The sequence below is a fragment of the Ixodes scapularis genome, unplaced genomic scaffold (assembly GCF_016920785.2).
Source record: "Ixodes scapularis isolate PalLabHiFi unplaced genomic scaffold, ASM1692078v2 PGA_scaffold9__187_contigs__length_104089568, whole genome shotgun sequence".
NCBI lineage: Eukaryota > Metazoa > Arthropoda > Arachnida > Ixodida > Ixodidae > Ixodes > Ixodes scapularis.
This window is the reverse complement of record NW_024609884.1, coordinates 40015482-40034656: the sequence shown is the minus strand read 5'-3', so window position 1 is coordinate 40034656 and position 19175 is coordinate 40015482. Positions and strand designations below refer to the sequence as shown.

General features: G+C 41.9%; 2 protein-coding genes across 5 annotated transcripts in view; one reads left to right on the top strand and one right to left on the bottom strand.

Annotated features, from left to right (window-relative positions):
- The first annotated feature begins 330 nt into the window (after window positions 1-330).
- LOC8031680 (tRNA-dihydrouridine(20) synthase [NAD(P)+]-like) lies at window positions 331-11548 on the top strand. 3 transcript variants are annotated; one of them, XM_029978419.4, is made up of 13 exons: window positions 331-610; window positions 733-778; window positions 1460-1551; window positions 1732-1775; window positions 1877-1937; window positions 1998-2111; window positions 2233-2390; window positions 4345-4510; window positions 7844-7965; window positions 9412-9576; window positions 9639-9726; window positions 9791-9858; window positions 11394-11548. In XM_029978419.4, exons 1-13 carry the CDS (start codon window positions 494-496, stop codon window positions 11506-11508), a joined length of 1356 nt encoding a protein of 451 aa, XP_029834279.1. In that variant the 5' UTR covers window positions 331-493; the 3' UTR covers window positions 11509-11548. The 3 variants fall into 3 exon arrangements, with proteins under 3 accessions (XP_029834279.1, XP_040356465.1, XP_040065078.1); XM_040500531.1 differs by having other exon boundaries at window positions 9639-9858; XM_040209144.2 differs by lacking the exon at window positions 11394-11548 and adding an exon at window positions 1284-1375 and having other exon boundaries at window positions 550-610; window positions 9639-11202.
- Window positions 11533-19175, bottom strand: part of LOC8031682 (low-density lipoprotein receptor-related protein 1B) — a 32084-nt gene continuing 24441 nt past the window's right edge. For both annotated transcript variants that reach the window (XM_029978400.4, XM_029978404.4), the window contains exons 18-21: window positions 19030-19153; window positions 18860-18942; window positions 17265-17458; window positions 11533-13186 (exon numbers count right to left, since the gene is read on the bottom strand). In XM_029978400.4, coding sequence (XP_029834260.2) covers window positions 13052-13186; window positions 17265-17458; window positions 18860-18942; window positions 19030-19153 — 536 coding nt within the window. In that variant the 3' untranslated portion in view covers window positions 11533-13051. The remainder of the gene's footprint in view (window positions 13187-17264; window positions 17459-18859; window positions 18943-19029; window positions 19154-19175) is intronic.

Sequence of the window (19175 nt, the reverse complement as noted above, 5' to 3'; positions counted from 1 at the left end):
GCCGGGTCCTCAAAGATGAGGCTACCGTTCACGCCGGGTTTCAAGAATCTGCTTCGTCGAAAAACTTCAATCAAGCACGAAATGTCACCCACGGTACAGTGTACTAGATCTACGGCTATTTTTAGGGCAGCCTGCCGCCATTGCGCTGTCCGCCATATTACTATGATGGCTAGAGATGATATAACTCTACCTAAAGATGGCCGCCAGTGACCGCATTCCGGTCCATAGGAGGAGCTGGTCAAACGCGATCCAGCAAATAGACATAGAGATCAGTGCGTTGAGCAGACTCCCAGCCTCCAAGTCCGAAACTGATGAACGGCAAATAAATCCAATCCAATCCACACTATGCATGTGCACATGTGTATGGTACGATGGTGGGTCGTTGTATCACTTGAAATGCTTGAATAGTCGAATTTCGTTCTTCTTTTTGCGTTAGTATGAGTTGTGAGTTGTTGACGAGTTCTCAGTTCCAAGAAAACACACCTGAACAAGCATGACATCGGTTATTGATTACAAAAACAAAGTTATACTAGCACCTATGGTGAGGATAGGCACCTTGCCTATGCGACTGCTCGCCTTGCACTACGGGGCTGATCTCGTCTACTCTGAGGTATACTGTAGCTCTGTTTTCACAATACTGTCATGTCTTGCTCTTTTTTCCTAGCTTTTACGACACACTTGCCAAATCAGGTTATTTTGATGGCAGCATTCCATCTTTTTTTCTCTCCCTAGGAACTCATAGACTACCGCTTGTTGAAGTGTCAGCGGTTGGAAAACCGTAAGTGATCTGTTCAGCATCCTTTAAAAACAGCCTATCTTCGCTTTAGGAAACAATATACCCTCTCTCGTTGTTTTGTGTTCTGTACAATGAAAGGAACAACGTATGGCAATGTTTTGGCTTTTAATGTTGATTTTTAGCTAAACCGTCCCATGGATGTCGGTGGCGCCAGTATTTGCCCATTCCCGACATTCCTTGTGTGCGATGGGAAAAAAAGGGGGAAAAAGGGGGGGGGGGGGGGGGGGGGGGGGGAGTCGGTCATGACCCTGAAAGTATGTCTTTACTTATGCAGCGAGAGTGTGGCTAAACCTCCTTGTTTATTCAAAACAGGAATCTGTTGTGTTGTATCATTGGATACATTTGTTTCCTTCACCTTGTTATCTTGTTTTAGATGTCTGTAGGCAATTTTTGGATAGTAAAGTGAATATATTGGTGCAGCTTTGCCTCTTGCTCTTCAGCACCCAGCCACAGGATAGTTTAGATGAAATATTTTATTTCTGTGCAGGCATGGTAGAATGCAACTACTCAGACACTTTGCAGTGCCTGTGGAGCCATTGAAGAGATTGTAATGTATACAATAAATAAGTGTGATGAACGGTGCGTGCATTGGGCCATACTTCCGAGTGTTACACACTAAAACTTGCCAATATGATGCAATCTCTGTACTTGCAACTTTTGTAGAGGTCCTGGGCACTGTGGACTATATCGATGATGATCATCAGATTGTCTTTCGAACATGCGAGAAAGAAAGAGGAAAGAACATTCTACAGATTGTGAGTGTTGTATGCTGTTATTTTACTTTTTTCTCGCCCTCACTCTGTGTTAATATGCATGTATACCGTACAAACTCCATTTTCTCTGAACATTGTTTCGAGTTGCATGGTTTGCCAAACTACATATTATCGTGCTACATATCGCCAAGCAGTGAAATGTAATGCTACTTTACTTTCTAGGGCACTTGTAGCCCCGAGCGTGCTGTGCAAGTGGCCAAACTTGTGTGAGTCTCTACTTTTTAAGTAAACAGTGCTGCATATACTACTATGGGTGTGTTTCAAAAAGTTGTGGACCGCTTTGATGTGAATTCCACATGCATTGCAGAGAAAAAGATGTTGCAGGAATTGATGTCAACATGGGATGCCCAAAGGAATTTTCACTGAAGGTCTGGGTGAATGTAACTGTGCAAAGTGCATATCTCTGAAGGACCTATTTGGCATTGCAGGGTGGGATGGGTGCTGCTCTGCTCACGCAATTGGACAAAGTGAAAGCCATTCTTACAGCATTGGTGCAGAGTACAACCTTGCCAGTCACCTGCAAGATCAGGGTTCTTGACAGGGTATGAATCAATCCTGGGACTACAAAAATATCAATTTCCAAATGTTTTTCTTTTTTTTTAAATTGTTTTATACCAGTTTCTAATAAGGGCTGTCTTGCCCCTTCTTATTTGTTGGTTCTAGCTAGAAGACACCCTTGCACTGGGCAAATTGATTGAGTCAACTGGGGTCAAGGCACTTGGTGTCCACGGACGAACCAAAGAAGAGAGGCCACAACATAAAAACAGGAATGCCACAATTAAGGCATTGGCCGAACACCTCACTATTCCAGTCATAGCAAAGTAAGTGCCGCTTTGAAAGTTGCATGCCATTTTTTTTCTCATCGTGGATTTTCGCTATTATGGATCAGTTATTTTAACTTAGAGTATTTTGTATCATGCACTGTTTTCTTGAATCATCTTGTGTGCTAGTCACTGTTCTTCGACAGAGCCCCTGGAAATTTCACTGTCATAAAATAAATATGTTTAGTGCAGTGCTTGCCAAAGGCAGTTTATCAGACTGAATATTCCCCAGAATATATTAGCAGCTTTTGTCTTGTACACAAAAAAAGTAAATGTTTTTCTTCGTACATTAATGGTGGTTACTACTTGCATCACATTGAAGGCGAGTTGTAACTAGAGATGCCGCAAACTTTTTGCGAACCTGAGGTTCGAAGATCGAAAGGTCTGCAAAGTTTTGAAACGTTAAACCTATTACATGAGAAATTCAATGATTTTCAAACCTCAGAATTTTTGACCCTAAGAAATTCTATTGTTTTCTAACTAACTTTTTCGTGCTATGAAATTATAAATTTCCTAACTACCATGCTAAGAAATTCAAAGATTTTCTAACTTTCGAACCTCTTAAGTTCAAAAGGTCGACGAACTTCGAACTTCTGATCAAAAGTTAGACAAAGTTTGAACCAGGTTCACCCCCATGGGTTCAAGCGGTTCAAGGCAACAAATATAAATAACACAAGATGCCATTGTGTGAAGGGTAGTTGAAATTGCTTTAGAGTCTTACTTAGCTGATCGTGCCACAAGCGAGTCGCGACTGGCTTGTAAAACGCTAAATGATCTCTTTGGTGTGGCCTTGACCTCACACCTTTTTCTTTCAACTTCCGCACAGAGGATCTGCCGCGTACAACTCCCCGAGGTAACCTGTGGGCCAACAGGTTCCTAATCTGTAGACTTGAATTTCAACCGAGGCGCTTCGCTGGGGATGTGCTTCATATCATTAGTTGTTTTTGAATGCAAGTCCCCCAATTTCCTCGAGTCAAGGAAAGGCGTGCGCAGAGCGCGACGCTGATGCGCTACGAAGAACGCTGAATTGGCACTTAGTTCATTATCATTAGTAACCGACTGCATTTTAGAGCGGCAAATATCTCCGTCCATCGAAGAAGTTCCAGGCAGCGGCAATAATGGTTAACCCGATAACATGTGACCTCCATATCATAGTTCATCCCGCCGAAAATGAACACCTAGAGCAACAAACAAATTTCGGGAAGCCTGGGTGCCTTCATGTGCATGCATTGTCCTGTATGATTCGTTGTCTTATGCCAGCACTGCATTTAGGCGGCATTTCATCGGATTGGTACTAGTTTGCAAATAAGTAGCAAGTATGTTCACCTGACCGCCTCAGGGCTTTTCAATGAGCCGTTCAACCAGTTCAACGCTTGTTTCAAAAGTTACGACAAATAACAAGTGAAAAAAGTAGTGCCATCAGTACCACAGCACAGAAGGAAGGAGTATATTCACTGCACGATAGGAATGGGCAACGTTTTCAGTAAAATTTGTACATTTCGCAATATTTTCTTAGAAAGTTTCATGAAAACTTAGTTTTAAACTGCAGAATTTGATCTCCGTTCGTGAAATTCAAAGACTTCAAACTTAAAATCGAAACTTGCGAACTTGTGCCTCGAATTGTATGAATGTTTCGAACTTGAATTTTAAATAAATTCTAGATGTTAGAATTTTTCAAACGATCTGTCAAAAAAATAGAAATCTTGAAACTCAAACTTTCAGAAACCTTGACATTTTCGAATTGTTCGAACTCTAACCCAGTGGGATTCCAAAGCTGCAAACTTTTCAAATTCGAATCTTAACAAGGGTCAAAATTTTTTAGCCTTCCTAACTCGAAATTTGGGGGAGGGGGGGGGGGTTCGCGGCATTCCTAGTTGTAACCTTCCAACTTGTCGGATGCGGGAGTGAATGTCGCATTGACAATACAACTGAAACAATTTCTTCATTGTTGCAGTGGAGGATCCAGTGAAATAGTGGACTATGAAGACATCGAGCGCTTCCGTGTGGCCACTGGGGCTACGTCTGTAATGTTGGCTCGCCAGGCTGAAAGCAACTGCTCCATTTTCAGCAAGGCAGGCAGGAAGCCCATAGATGATGTCATTGTACAGTACCTCCACTATGTGAGTGCACATCTGAAATATTTGTGCAGGCTGAGCAAACAAATTACCTCCATAGTGTGTCAATAACATGTATATGAAAAGTAATGCCACATAATTCTTTACTGCTAAAACAACTTAGCGTAGTTAAGCATTATGACTAAATTATTTTCCCAAATTGCCTGTGATAACTTTATGAAACTGCACTGAAATTGACACTTCAAGTTTAGTGTGTGGCATGTCATAGGTACAGCGAAAAGGCTTGTTACCTGCCCAGTTTGCTTATTTTACCTGGCCACATAATTTATTTGTTTCTTTCATTATTGGACAATAGTATGCATGTTCTACATGATGAAAATTGGAAAAGGTATATGAATTACCTACAGAATGTTACATTAGATGTTGCTGTTTTGTAACTAGAAAAGGGACATTGGTTGCTTTTTTTTTTTAAGTATTTTTAGTTGTTGGTGAAACATCCTGCATACACTCCAGCCATTACTAAAGTTCCCAAAAAACAAAAGGGTGGGTGCCTTAATCAACATGTTTGTGGTCAAAATTTCACGGTATGAGCTGATCGCTGCATTGAAATTAAAACATTAGTTGACAGAATCATTGTTATGAATGTTGCAAGTTGGTGACCTTGTAGCACCAATTTTCACGGCCATTTTTAGAGTGAAACAGTCTGCTTTCTTTCATTCTAGTTTTAGCTTATGCAACTTTTTGGAGATCAGCAAATGGAGCTACTTGTATCGCCCACCCTATAGCAGTTTACTAACAAAGCTATAGACGATATGCAAAACTGCTTGGTGGTCTGGCAGCACTTTGTGCGTGGCCATCTTGGTAGCGTCAAGTTGCTTGAGTTTCAGTTTCTCGGCATTTCCAAGGCAGAGATGCTCTGCCAGTGATTGTGATTCAGCAACTTCATTATTTTCCGACTTCCGATCACCCAATGTGGGCAAAGGACTAGGCCCTCTTTCCTTTGATCTCTGAAGATACTTTCAATTCTTTTTTTTGACGCGAAGACACATGAAGTTTTACTGTTTAGCAGTAGGTTGCTCCACTCCAATACATGCAACTCAAAGGTTAGTTTTTTTTTAGCTGTTATTGACAAAAGCTTTAATTGGTGGAAAGCTCGGAGTTCTTGTGGAAGAAACTGCCCTGGGCAATATTTTTGGGGCATTGCAAGGAGCTCAAATTGGTTTCAGATGGCGTCGACTGAAAGCACAGTTGATGGATGTCGTGCCGGTTAATAAGATTTGTTCAACCCTGGCAGAATGACAGCATTGACTTTCCCAAAACTACTCCTCGAGTTCCTTTGCACTAAACAAAATTTGAACCTCAACTGAGCCATTTCATGAGCCATTCCACTCTGTGAAGGATGATGACCAGCGAAGCTGTTTAGCACACGACACAGACGTGACACAGAATTTTGAACAAAGGTACAAACACATTTATTGTCTTGATCGGTAGTCATCGGTCAAGTGCAAGTGGTCACCGACAGCACTTGCAGTGCACGAGTCCGCTTTGCAGGCTCCCGCACATTGCCGATGTTGGTCAAGTTGTCGTCGAACCACAGCCGATTACACACCCTACAACTACACCCAAACTGTCTGTCCAGAAAGTCTTTTTTGAATTTGGCTTATGCTCCATTAAAGTTGTCCAATTTAGCAGCATGGTACAGTGCAACCCACTTAAAACGATAATGAGAAAACCTGAAAATTCAATCGTTATAACCGATTATCGTTGTATCTGGACTAAAACTTTATCATTATAAGCAGTACATTGTTATATGTAATATTGTTATAAGTGGATTCCACTGTACCTGCGTTTTTGTGATGCGTTCTCCGCCCCGCACCGTTGTCTGGTTTGCCGCATGCGCTTGGCGTTTTGTGCACAATCTTTATCGGAGGTGTTTGCTGCCCGCCGCTGCCCTTCAAAGGCGCGTTGCTCCTCAGGAGTGTGGATTATGCGCGGTCTCCCCATTATGACGAGAGAAGAGAAGTGAAATTGAAAATGGAGAACGGCAACTTGTCTTTCTGATTTTGCATATACATTCGCGGGGACGACTATCGCCGCCCCAAAAAGCTTGAGGAAACTAGACACGCGCGATGCGACCACCACCCCAGGAGAGTGGAAGGAACTGGGCATGCAAGCGCTTGGAACGACGAAAAAGAGGGGGCGGTGCAAGTTTTTGTTGATGCACATAAAAAATCCACGGAACCCTAGCCATAAACAGCTCTGCTGTAAAAAATGGGAGGCTGTGAAATGAAGTTGGCGTCGCCGGTGTTGCTCCACCCGACGTCTGCAGCATAGCTTTTTGCCGCCGCCTACATAGGGGTTTTAGCCACTGCAGTGAACTTAAGCGATGTAATGGAACGTGGCGTTCGACGAAACAGGCGGCAAAATCCAGTCTGTAAGATTTGAGAACAAACAGACGTCATCAGTGTCTGTTGGGCTTTTTATTCTACATAACTGCGCTTTAAATCTTCCAAAAATATTGTATCAACAAACTCTCCTGTTTACTTTTAGAGGCGTTTTACAAACCTCGTTTACCAATGCCTGATTAAGTGTATAGAAATCGCTGCTAAGCAATGAGATTGTTTTCTGGCTGTACAAAAGTAATCCTTTTTATTTTTTAATATATGGCATTAAAGTGAAGAACTGCGGTGTTTTCAGCTTTTGTTCACTGTTAAGCACACGCATTGTCAAGGATGGTCGGTGGTGTGGATGTATTAAAACTGCCGTCGTTTTGCCTTCAGCTTTGGTCTCGTCCGCATACGTTGAGCTGCTTTGGCGCCAAGAAAACTTAGGCCGACACTACAGCATGCACCAGAAAATAACAAAGCAAATTCAGAAACAAATCCGGTAAAACTTTGTGAAAAGATTAGGGCCCAGTTTAATAATTGTAACTGGGTTCGCGCCGTGCGATGACGTCCGCACGTTTTTATACATTGTCGCGGATTGTTTTTGTCAAAAGTGTAAAGTAACAAATAGAAAAAAAAAAAAAAGTGAACCCTGTTCTTGCTTGCGTTCATGCCGCACACGAATCAAAGGTATATCACTGCTTCAGCAGAACGCAGCAACGCGTTGGCATCGCATCTCTCACAGGGAGCGTGGTCGCTTGTTTACACGGGTTCTCTGCTGGTTGGATAACTATTTTCTTTTTCTTGCCGCTACCAAGATGGCGGAAATAGCTCTCAGCACGCTACTAGATGGTGCTCTACATTTAACTTATCGTTTATTGTTTTCCGATATTGAAGACAAACGTGGTGCGATTTCATAGCATTGCTTAGAACTTGTCCCTGTGGCAGACTGGATCACATATTTTGTTGATTGATTACTACCTATAATATACAGGCAATAGAGTATGACAACAGAGCCACCAACACCAAGTACTGCGTTCAGCAGATGCTAGGCTCCCTCCAGGATACTGAGCGGGGCAAAGCTCTCTTGGCAAGCCAGCAAATGGAAGAAATATGGTAGGGTTTGGATACTTTTCTTGCTTAGGTGGTACATTAGAAATTTTTGGAGTAGAATCTTTTCATTCCTGCACGTCACAGAAAATAACTTACTTGATTAAAAAAGATATATATGAAATTATGTGCTGGCTTGGCTTACTTAAAGGAGCACTGAAGACGTTTTTGAGATTGTTTGTTCTTGGTGATAACTTATCTTAGAGGCTCCAAGCATTCTAGAAATCCAAAAATTATGCTCGTGCGACTTCTATTTCTCCACTAAAAATGTGATCGAAGTTTGTGCCACGCCCCTTTCCGAGCAAAAAAATCTGCTGCACAGAATTCAGGAGAGGCGCCAGCAGCATGACGACGGGCGCGCATCGGCCAATCGCAAGCTGCCTTTACGAGAGAGGCGGCTTGCGATTGGCTGATGCATGCCCATTATCACGCCGCCGGCGCCACCGCTGGATTCTGTGCTCCAGATTTTTTCACTCGGAAAGGGGCGTAGCACGAATTTATATCGCATTTTTAGTAGGGAAATAGACGTTGCACAAGCATAATTTTTTGATTTCTAGGATTCTTGGAGCCCCTAAGATAAGTTATCACCAAGAACAGACACTCTCAGAAATGTCTTTGGTGCAACTTTAATTTAATGCAAAAGCAAATACAGAGCTTTTTTTTTTCTTCATTTAGAATAAAAAATGAGGAGCTTTTATTAGGGTTATTTATGGCCTTGGACCCACTGGTGGTCATGACAGCCACCAAAAAGGAGGTGAAATGGATTGATTAGTTAGCTAATTAACAAAAGTTTTCATTAGCTTTATAAATTTTCTTTTTAAAAGCAAAACCTATTTGGAGAATTCACGCTTGACCTCAATACAATCTAGCCGTACTGTGAAAGTTAAATTAAAAATATGCGTAGTAGGCGCTACATGGCGAGGAATGTCACCCTTGTACACGGCTTCAAACCGAAACTAAGCAAGCAGCTTCGCTTACGGAGCCAGCGCAAGGATCAACGTCACTGGTGCTCTTTGCCCATGAAGCATCACCGCCGCAGCATGGCTCCCTCGCAGGTAGTGCCTCATTCCCATTGGCTGCTCTAAACGATAACGTGACCGTAGTGACAACCAGTGACTTTCTCGCTTCAGGTTGCAGTAAGAGTCTCAGTACGTAAACTATTGCAACAAGATTACCAACCTAAAATTGTATTGTAAACAAATTACTGCTGCTGCTCTTTTTTTTTTTTTAAAGAGTGGAAAGATAGTATATTTTTTATTTATAATTCTGAAGAATTGGGAATAGAACAAAATTAAACTTCGATGAACGTTGAATTTGGAAGAATTGAAAATTTAAGCGAAGTAGTCGCTGATAAATGCCAAATTTGCTCTGAAAACACAAAACCCTACATATAACCAATACATCCCACGTTCTATGAACACCTTTCGTTGAACAGCGATGTGCTTTTTGCAGTAGGCTTTGGAAGATGGAAGAATTATATTCAACCTGGCAAAAAAAACTCCAAGCAAAAGCAAAAGAGCTTAAAGATCTGTCCAAGAATGACAGTTCAGAACCGACACTGAAGCGATGTAAAGTGGGGAATGAAGAAGTCTGGCAAATGGAAGCGAAATTTGTGAGGTATGTTGCAATATTTGCATGGGGGAGAGCCTAAAGTAATTCTAACCATTCTGAACTTCCAGGAACATGTTTGAGATGAGCAACCTTCCAAAGACTACGCTGATCAACTGGACCCGGAAGAATAACTATCCACACCCATCCTACAAGACTGTAAGTTCAGTATTTTTTTTTTTTTTTTTTTTTATAAACAGTATTGACATTGTCAATGTTTCAGGAAGCCAAAGAGAAAAGCTTCCGCTCTGTGGTGGTTGTGGACAGCAAGAGGTATTCCAGCACATTCCTGTAAGTAAAAAGCTGTACAAAAAAGAAAAAAAAAAGTGCAGTATGGTATTTACCATCAATTTATAGCATTTGAAATAAGTATATAGTAATCAAGATCAAGGTATGGTTTCAATTATAAATGAGCAACTTTTAGCAGCATTTAATCACATCCAGTTTGAAGGCACCAACATGATTTGAATGTTCTGGTGGCTGTTGGAATAGCGTACCGAAACCATGGTGGCAATGCTCGTCTCCTCTCTCAGTTTCTTGGCGCATGGTGGGGTTTGCCGAAACATTGCAGGGGCGAATCGAAAGGGGAGCTCCGTGTACTCAATATTCACCTGTGAGTAGGTCTACAAACTATTTAATCAAAATATTGATTTTCTTTTGAGACAATTAAATTTGAAGCTCACGCATACACTTCCGAATCACTTGCTGCTGCTCTAGTGGCACCAACGAGCAGGGGCACTTGTGACATCAAATGTTGCAACGCTCTCTACTCCATTGTGTTCTGCGTAGTGAGCGTCTGTCGTTTTGCAAACAGTGTCTGGTTTAGGCTATTATATTAGCAGCAAGCGATTAGGAGGGGGAACGGGTAATGTGCTGTGGTGTGCAATAGCACCACGAAGAAATGCGGCTGAGTGACATCTTATTAGTTTTCCGACTGAAAAATCGGTGGCGGAAGTGGGTCCGAGCTGTCTGACGCGAATGCTGGCTCCTAGCGTTTGTGTTGTGCTATAAAACAGTTGACACCATGCTAGCAAATAAAACCTTCCATGCCATTCTGCTTCGAAACGGCATCTGGGTCCTCATGTAGGCGGATCGCGAATAAGTCCCTTCAAAGGCGATGCCGGCGGATTGATGCAAATGGTGAATCGTCTGAAATCTCGTGCTGAAAATCTTGGAACATTTGCTGGTAACTACTTGACTAAGACAAGCTTGATGAATAGCAGTTCAATATTTCCCACGGACGATCGCGACGGACTTCCGATGCTGGGCGAAACAGGCTCAAGCTGCCCGCGTGCTGATGTTAACACATCATCTGACGTCGCAACAAGATGGCAGACCAGTAAAGTTGCAGGGTAGTTTTGGACATATCATATTCCTACGATTAAGAATTATATAAATAATTTTTACTTGCTGCTCTTGGCTAAGTTTCTTGTGCTTTCAGAAAATATGTTTAGTTGAAAACGTTCAAATTTACACTGGAGCTCCCCTTCAAGGGGGTGGGGGGCGGCAACCCGGAATGGACCTTTTGTGAGTGCCGTCTGCGAACATTAAATGAAGGGCAGCTTAACATCACTCAGTCCATCAGGTGCCGTTGTATCGGTTTTTACTGCTTTTTTTGTCCCCATACACCAGATAGAAATTTGGGCAAAGGTTAAATATGTTGGTTGTGCAGGATAGTGCCCTTCGAAAATGGCAACAGTGAGAAACACTGTCGGGGGAAGGGTGTACGCACGCACAGAACCGGTATCCCCCAAACAACCTTTGGTGCTGTGTTACTTTGTTTTGTGGATGTGCATGCTAACAGCAACATATTTCTGATTTTACAGAGAAAAAAGCAAGAAGTATGCAGAGCAGGCAGCAGCCTTGGTAGCTCTGTATGCTCTGGGCTTAATTGACGGGTCCAAGATAAAAGGCAACACAGCAGGCATGCCAATGGAGTAAATGAAAAGTTCACAAATAAAGTCATTGTTTTCCAAGTGTATATATTTCTATGGAAATAATTTCAACAAACATAACATTCATTTAAGACAGCTGACCATTCTACTAAATAACTGTGGGTTCTAAGTACCAAAACAGTGTTGTTTCAGGGAGAAACTACAGGTGTCTAAATGGTGTCCAAATATGATAGGAGGGAAAAATAAGGTACCAAAAGAACACAATAGAAATTTGCTTAAAAGCTAAAAAAATGCGTGACACCAAGGCCTAACAGATGCACAAAATCCACTATTCTTTCTTGGAATGAGTGCTCGCATCTGTTAGAGCTTGTACAAAAGAAACAACAAAATTCACCCGACTTGCTGAATTGTAAACATAAAATTCTGGCTACAGTATATGGTACATCACTTTGAAATGTAGCACAATATCCACTGCCGTTAGCCAGGCTGTGAAAACTTGAAAATTGCGTTTACCTCAGTTTGGCAACTGCACTAAAGACTTGCAACATGACACTTTTGGTTCTGTACACTGATACCAAACAAAACCTCTGAAGCTGATACAGAAACTCTTATAAATTTCCAATCTACTTCAGTCCTCTTGTACATGTTACTGAGATCTTTAGAATCACATGCTGGTCTAGAAATAATATACCATAAAACAGGTAAAATGACAAGCATAAAACTTTTTTTTTTTTCAAATGCCTGTGCAAGGGAGTTGAGTCGCGTACCTGACCAGCTGAAGTTAATGCCTGAATCTCAAAACCAACCATGAAACAATAGTAGCCAAATTTTATCAGACAACTCTCACTTACCCTCACATATTCCTAAATGAGCTGTTATGTTACCACTAAATTGCACAATTCTTTGATTAAACAGATTATACATTGTGGTTTCCTATGTGAACAGCTTTTGGGCCAGATCTGTGTTGTGGAAGTGAGATTACAGAAGTTACCATTGAGCAAATCTGGTCACTTTGGTTCAGAATTGGCATTCTATTGCTCGAATTGTAGATTACAAATGCTTTGTTCAACTAGCTGACGATTCTTCCTGAGTGCATGATGCCATAACAGAGATGTTATGTCCATTTCTTCAGTTCCCTTTCTATTCTTTAGCTAACCAGAAGCACTGGGCAGCAACTGAAAATGCCTTTTCGCTTAAAGCAGCAACCGCAACACAACAGTAAATTCAACAGCGAAACTTGTGCGACTGTTGAGAAACACAGAAAAGCATTCAAATGCATCTCGCCTCAACTAATGCAATGAAGTTAAAAAGATAAGCAGCACCATTGCAGGGAACACAAAATAAGACAAGATAGCCGTCTTGGCAAAAATAATTCTAAAACTTGGAAACTTTAAGTGGTCTTCCTGTCTCGGAGATCCCGGTCCACATATGAACACATACAAAAACTGAGAGAACAACTGAGGAACAAGTACATAAAAGTCAAAAGGCCAAGTGGCTAACTGACGAGGCCAGTGGCACAATGTGAGGTGAATCAAAAGCTGCCCTGGAGGTTGCCAATGTCTGGCACGTCCTCTCCAACAACAATGGCTTCAGGTGAGGATGCACCTCTCAAAAGCAACCTCTTTGAGGATCTTCTTACTTGGCCGTTGAAAGTAACCAGTGGGCAAGGCATTCTTCGGAGGAGCTTCCGTTTCTTCGTATGCAAGATTAGTCCCCATCAACAACTGAAATTTAAGGACAATAAGCAGGTGCACCATGAGAACGCTGCATCAATTTTGAAAGGATTGTAACTAAACAGGTAAGCATAACTTGAGAACGTTCCAACTTGGCCCCAAATGCAAACGTAATAAATTTGGTGAATCAAGCCCGCTACGCTGCCCTATAGGTATGACCATACCAGAACACTCAGCAAGTGCATTTGGACTACCAACTTTGATTTTACTGCTGACAACCAACCACAAATGCTAATGCCTGCACTTGCAGACTCCAGCGATATCTTGCATGCAAAGCAAAACTGTGTGGAAGCAGTATTGTATTTATGTACAAATAGAGGAAATGTCTACTATTCACTTGTGCCTCCATCTCATATCAACATTCAGAGTGTGCAACAAAGCACAAACAGGAGATAGCTGATATAGCTTTCAGGTGACATTGCTTTTGACAATCTAAAATGCACAAACAGCTATGACAATTCAAATTTTGCTAATTATTGTCACGGGTGCCACATTTAGAATATTCTATTAAATTTAAAGAAAAAAAAATGTTTTGTAGCAATCAGGGATGGGCAGTATTTTAAATACAAGTATTTGAAATACGTATTTCAAATACTTTGTGTATTTTGCATTTGTATTTAATTACAAATTGGGTAATGTATTTGACGAGTTTATTAAAATACTAAAACGTGGGTATTTCAAATACAATTGTAACTAAATACAATTTTGTGGGCGAAAGTACATCCCTCAAATTTATTGTCACGACTCATTTTGCTCATCCTAAGATGTGTCCAGAGCAGGAAGAAAACTATGTTCTGCACCGAATGCAGTGTCTCTCATTCAAACACAAGCGTTTAGTGACTTTGTGATTACGGTGCTAGTCCAGGGCAAGAATAGTGACGAAATCGACGTTCACAGGCAGACTGGCTAAATAAGTGCCTGTGACAACTTGTGATGCTTTCCAGCCTGATTTTCATCCATATTTTTGCCTGGAACATTCTAAATGCGCGGGTCGTCCATATTTTCGTAACTGGTGCGAGTTGCAACAATTAAAAATTATCTGGCTAGTGCTGCGCGTCTTGGTCGTCTCAGTTCTTTGTTGGTCTGTACCAAAATGTAATCGACAAAAAAAACTGCTTGAAGCTCTGCGCTTTTTTCACCTATTACGTCTAAGCTGATTACACTTTTTTTGTGATTATATTTCTGTTACGTTACTAGAGCCTCGCACACTAACTCCCGAGTGTGCGATGCACACTTAAAATGAGATACCCAGAAACCCGTTGCAGGTGCCCTGGGCCTGAAGTAGCTGACGCAAATTTCGAGGAATGTATTTGAAAGAGTAATTGGAGGAGACCAAATAGATTTGGTTGTATTTGTATCTTGTACTTGAATGCTTTTTTGGAAATGTAATTAGATTTGTAATTAAATACATTTTTGACGAAGTATTTTGTAATTGTATTTCGATACATATTTGCATGTATTTTGCCCATCCCTGATAGCAATGAAAGCACACAATTCATTGTAAAATTTTGAGTCCAAGTTGAGAAGGCTGTGCATAAAGTTCTAATCCACTGTCACTCCTTCAGGAGGCAATATGTTGAGAGCCAAATAGCATGTTTGGCTTGTACTCTTCCAGTCAAGAAACTGCCCAAACACACTCTAAAGAGCCCCATTTACCTTGCATGATTTGAGATCAAATCACCTAGACACTTCAGTTCGGCTGAACTACAGAGTATGGCAATATGAGCAGGCCCGGCGTTCGGGTCGAGGCGGCACAAAAGCCGTGCTGCTGGGAGCCCCGGGTATGTTAAACTGTTAAGAAGATACTGAAAGGGACTACCACATTTCCTATTGTCGGAATGTGACGGTCAGTAACATAGCATAGCATCCCATGCGGCATTTTACCCCTTCCGGCTAGCACTAAACTGGGTCAGCTCAATGTCGCTGACTGTACCTTATTTTCCCTCCCATCGCTAACAATGAAGAGAAGACCACTCCATCAGCAGAGCAAAATATAAAGCTAAAGCTGCTTACCATTCCAACTCTATCCAGGATGCACAAAAAAGGATGAGCATTGTTTTTGTTAGATGTTGGTATGCCACTACTACATCTTTAAAAATTGCGGTGGCTTAGCTCGGCTATGCCAGGATATATGTAGCGTGAGCTTATGCGCACAAAATGAGAGGCGCTATCAAGCGGCTCCGGTGCAACGTCAGACTTGGCTACTGTGCAACGGAGGCGCACAGCTGGGCACGCGGCGGCGCCAGTGCGTCTGCCGCGGCTATGACGTCACTCCTCTGGAATGCGCAGACCGGCAAGGCGCGCGGCGGCGGCAGCTCTGGCACGCCAGCTGTGCGCCGTGTGACGTCATTGCTCCTCGCGCATGCACAGACCGGCGAGGTGCGCGTGGTAGCGGCGGAGCGCGCAGCGGCTCCGGCACACCAGCTGTGCGCCATGTGACGTCACTGCTCCTCGCACTTGCGCAGCACGGCTCTTTGACAACCACGCGAAACTGCTCAACCTCAGCCAGTGTAGCTCACGCTACAAAAATCAAAATTTAAAGTGGGGCTGCATAGCTTTCACACCTCATAGCATTTCCACAATCCTAAAGTAAAATGCTTAACCCCTCTTTAAAAGGAACAAACAATAAGGGCTGTCTTTCAACAAGTAAAGACTTAATTTTACAAGTGGAATACAAATAGCAACTGTGCGTAAAATTATATGTGCTGAAAATAGGTGCGAAAACTGGCTTTAAAGACCGACGACCAGTTCGCGCTTTCCACTTTTAACTCGCTTCCTCCTCTCCCCCCTTCTACACTGTCCACCGTTGCCTGTTTCCTCCTCCCCATGGTGAGGAAAATCTTCTGCCCAGCGGAATCTTGAATCTGGTCATCGGCCTTTAAGGAGAAACTGTTACCATGCCCCACTCTTCAATCCTTAATTAACAAGCATTCAAATGTTTGTGTTTGGAGGAACGAATTATGCTTAACAATCTTTCACTGGGCACTGTTTACTGAATAATAACTGACTGGGCAGAGTATCAAGGTGCTTTGAAATACTAAGCAGAACATGACCGACTCAAACATTGCGTACTATGTTTAAGTATGATCGTAGCAGAAGCTATAAGAATGAGCTCCGGGCTCTCAGTGTCCCGCGAAGCATGCATGCTCCAGCAATGCAAGCATCGTTCAGGGCACCATGTTCAAGCTTGTAGTAACTATAGGAATCTCGTGAGCAATATAAAAATGGTAGCCCATCTCTTACTTCGAGATTTTCCTCTAAGTGGGAGGACGCTAACAGCACAGATGCCAACACTATGTACCTAGAGGCTTCAAAATATTAGCTGCCATTCTGAGACTTCCCAGGAGATCCTCAGATTCGTTCTACCAGCTTCTGCTACATTTGCTCTTTGTTGGGATATGACTAAGTCCTATAAATGAAGGCAACACTTCTGGACTATCCCTGCAGATGATTACTAGTGTGCACATCGTTTAGCCACAAAAATCCATCTTGTCTCATTTTTATTCCTTTAATACCGGTTTTTACTCATTTTGATGTTTCTGCATAGATGGCTAGTGAATACTTTTTGCCAATAATTGACCATGAACAGGTCAAATATACACATGCAGAGACCACATTGCTATACTTTGTTTCAGCTCAAGTCCAGGAACAACTGACAGTACAAGCCGATGGGACCAATCAGATGGCGTCAAGGGCGCACCATCATGGTGTTCGTCATGCTGCTGTACGTGTTTTATTGTCGCTGAACAAATCATAAAAAAAAAAAGACCCAGGACTTTTGCTTTTGACGCTGCCCGAATGGTTCCACTAGCTCTTGGCGTCGGCTGCGTCTGGACTTAAGCTGAAATGAAGTACACTTAGCTATTACTATTACTACGAGCCACCTGACCACTTGCTCAACGACAAAAATGCCTTCTGCACTTGATGACCTAATTCTGGGACATATTTATGTAAAAGTTAAAAAAAGATTATGCCTGTCATTAGAGCAAGCAAGCTCTAGTTTGGACAAACAATCCATGTAAAGCTTCTTCAAAGCCAGCCGAAAACTAGGCAGAAAAAGAGCACTGACCACATTATCCGAGAAGGAGGTCTCATACTGGCAGTCAATCATGGGTGCTGCCAATGCTGGGTTGGCCTCTTCAGAGGAAAGGGAGACCGCGCTCGATTGCCAGGCACGTCTCCTTTTCACCCAAGCTGCCACAAGCATGAGCAAGAACACCGACACAACCACTACCACTGGAATCACGATGATCTTCATGTCCACTGTAACCGGGGCAAAGATGGCCTCCATTAGTATTTTCAGGAACAATCTGCACTGTGCAAATCAAATGTCCTGCCAAGAACTCGCAATTTGAAATTTATGAAACGCTGCTTTTTGACTGCTTAGTGACAAGCTTTACCAAACAACTGAAATTCGTAACAATATCTTCTGTTGGTGGCTTTGCAACACTTATTCTATTCGATCAGTATGGTTCATTCACCTGCACATTTTGACTTTTTTCTAGTATTATTTAATACATAGTATAAATTTCAATAATTAACTTAATGTGTGCGTATATATATATACATACATATACAGGGTGTTTCAGAAAACGCAGGCCAAATCGTTCCTGCGAAAACTACTCATCGCAACGAAAAAAGGCTTGTGGCATTGTGGTCCTGGGCCTAGGACCCATTTAAGAAAATTATGAATGTCGGGGATAATTAACTTGTTAATTATTTTTGCCTAATTAACTTTTTTAATATTGTGTTTAAGGGCATGATTTAAATTAGAAAATTGCTCAGCATCATCGAAAACCACTAAACCAACAAAATGCAGAATGATAGAAGGCACGCGAAGCATTTTACGGCTTTCTGAAAAACCGCACAAATTCGACGGATTTTTAAGTTTCGGTTTGTTATCGGAGCGCATCTTGGCCCCGGCAGACTGCGCCTAATGGAGAGATAGTGCAACCAGACTCTACGGCGTCGTGCGATGACAGCTCAGCAGAGGTTGGTTGCACTATCTCTTTGCGGGGCGCGGTGCCGTAGGGGCGGAGATGCGCTCCGATAACAAACCGAAACTTAAAAATCCGTCGAATTTGTGCGGTTTTTTAGAAAGCCGTAAAATGCTTCGCGTGCCTTCTATCATTCTGCAATTTGTTGGTTTAGTGGTTTTCGATGATGCTGAGCAATTTTCTAATTTCTAACGCGCTCAGTCTTTCTGAAAATGACTGATTTAGTGGTTTTCGATAACGCTCAGCAACTTTCTAATTGGAACCATATGTCTATTTCCCCTAATTAAAAAGTTAATTAACAAGTTTTAATTAATTATCTGGCTAATTAGTAGGTTTTTGGCAATTCCTGACGTCCGCCGAGGCTGGTAGTTTGTTCCCGAAGAGAGTTTCTTCTTTTTTCAATCGCCCTAATTTTTAGGATTTTTGAAAGTCTTCGCAAAAACACCCGGTATATATATATATATATATATATATATATATATATATATATATATATATATATATATATATATACATACATGCTAGTAGAGTGAGCAGCAAATGTTTGTTGTTGCAAATTATGAACCACGCGTATCTAAACTTTCTTAAAAACAAATGCAAAGGTTAAGAATCCCACTACATAGCCCCAGACATTGTGCTGACCATTTAACAGAAAAATGATACATACTCGCTTCATCATCGGCTGAGGCAGGATTATAGAAATAAGTTGCATAGAACTGGCACCGTGGTCCGGTGAAATTAGTTGTACATCTGAAAATGAAAAGAAAAATGCATACACTTGTAGAGAGCATGTACCTTCAAACATGCAAACAGAAGAATTTGAAGAGCCAACTTTACTGGCAGGTAGGTCCACCGAGGCCATCATCACTTGCCAAACAAGTTCCTCCATTAAAGCAAAATCCACGACAGGAAACAATGGGGTTGATGTTGCTCCCAAGGGTATCATTTGTTTCATTATAATCTGAAAAAACAACATAATTTAT

Excerpts from the sequence above, each read along its gene's own strand:
- LOC8031680 (XM_040500531.1), top strand. The coding sequence starts at position 494 with ATGACATCGGTTATTGATTACAAAAACAAAGTTATACTAGCACCTATG. Across the intron at positions 611-732 it reads CTGATCTCGTCTACTCTGAG|GAACTCATAGACTACCGCTT; the intron begins GTATACTGTAGC and ends TTCTCTCCCTAG. Across the intron at positions 7,966-9,411 it reads CAGCAAATGGAAGAAATATG|TAGGCTTTGGAAGATGGAAG; the intron begins GTAGGGTTTGGA and ends TGCTTTTTGCAG.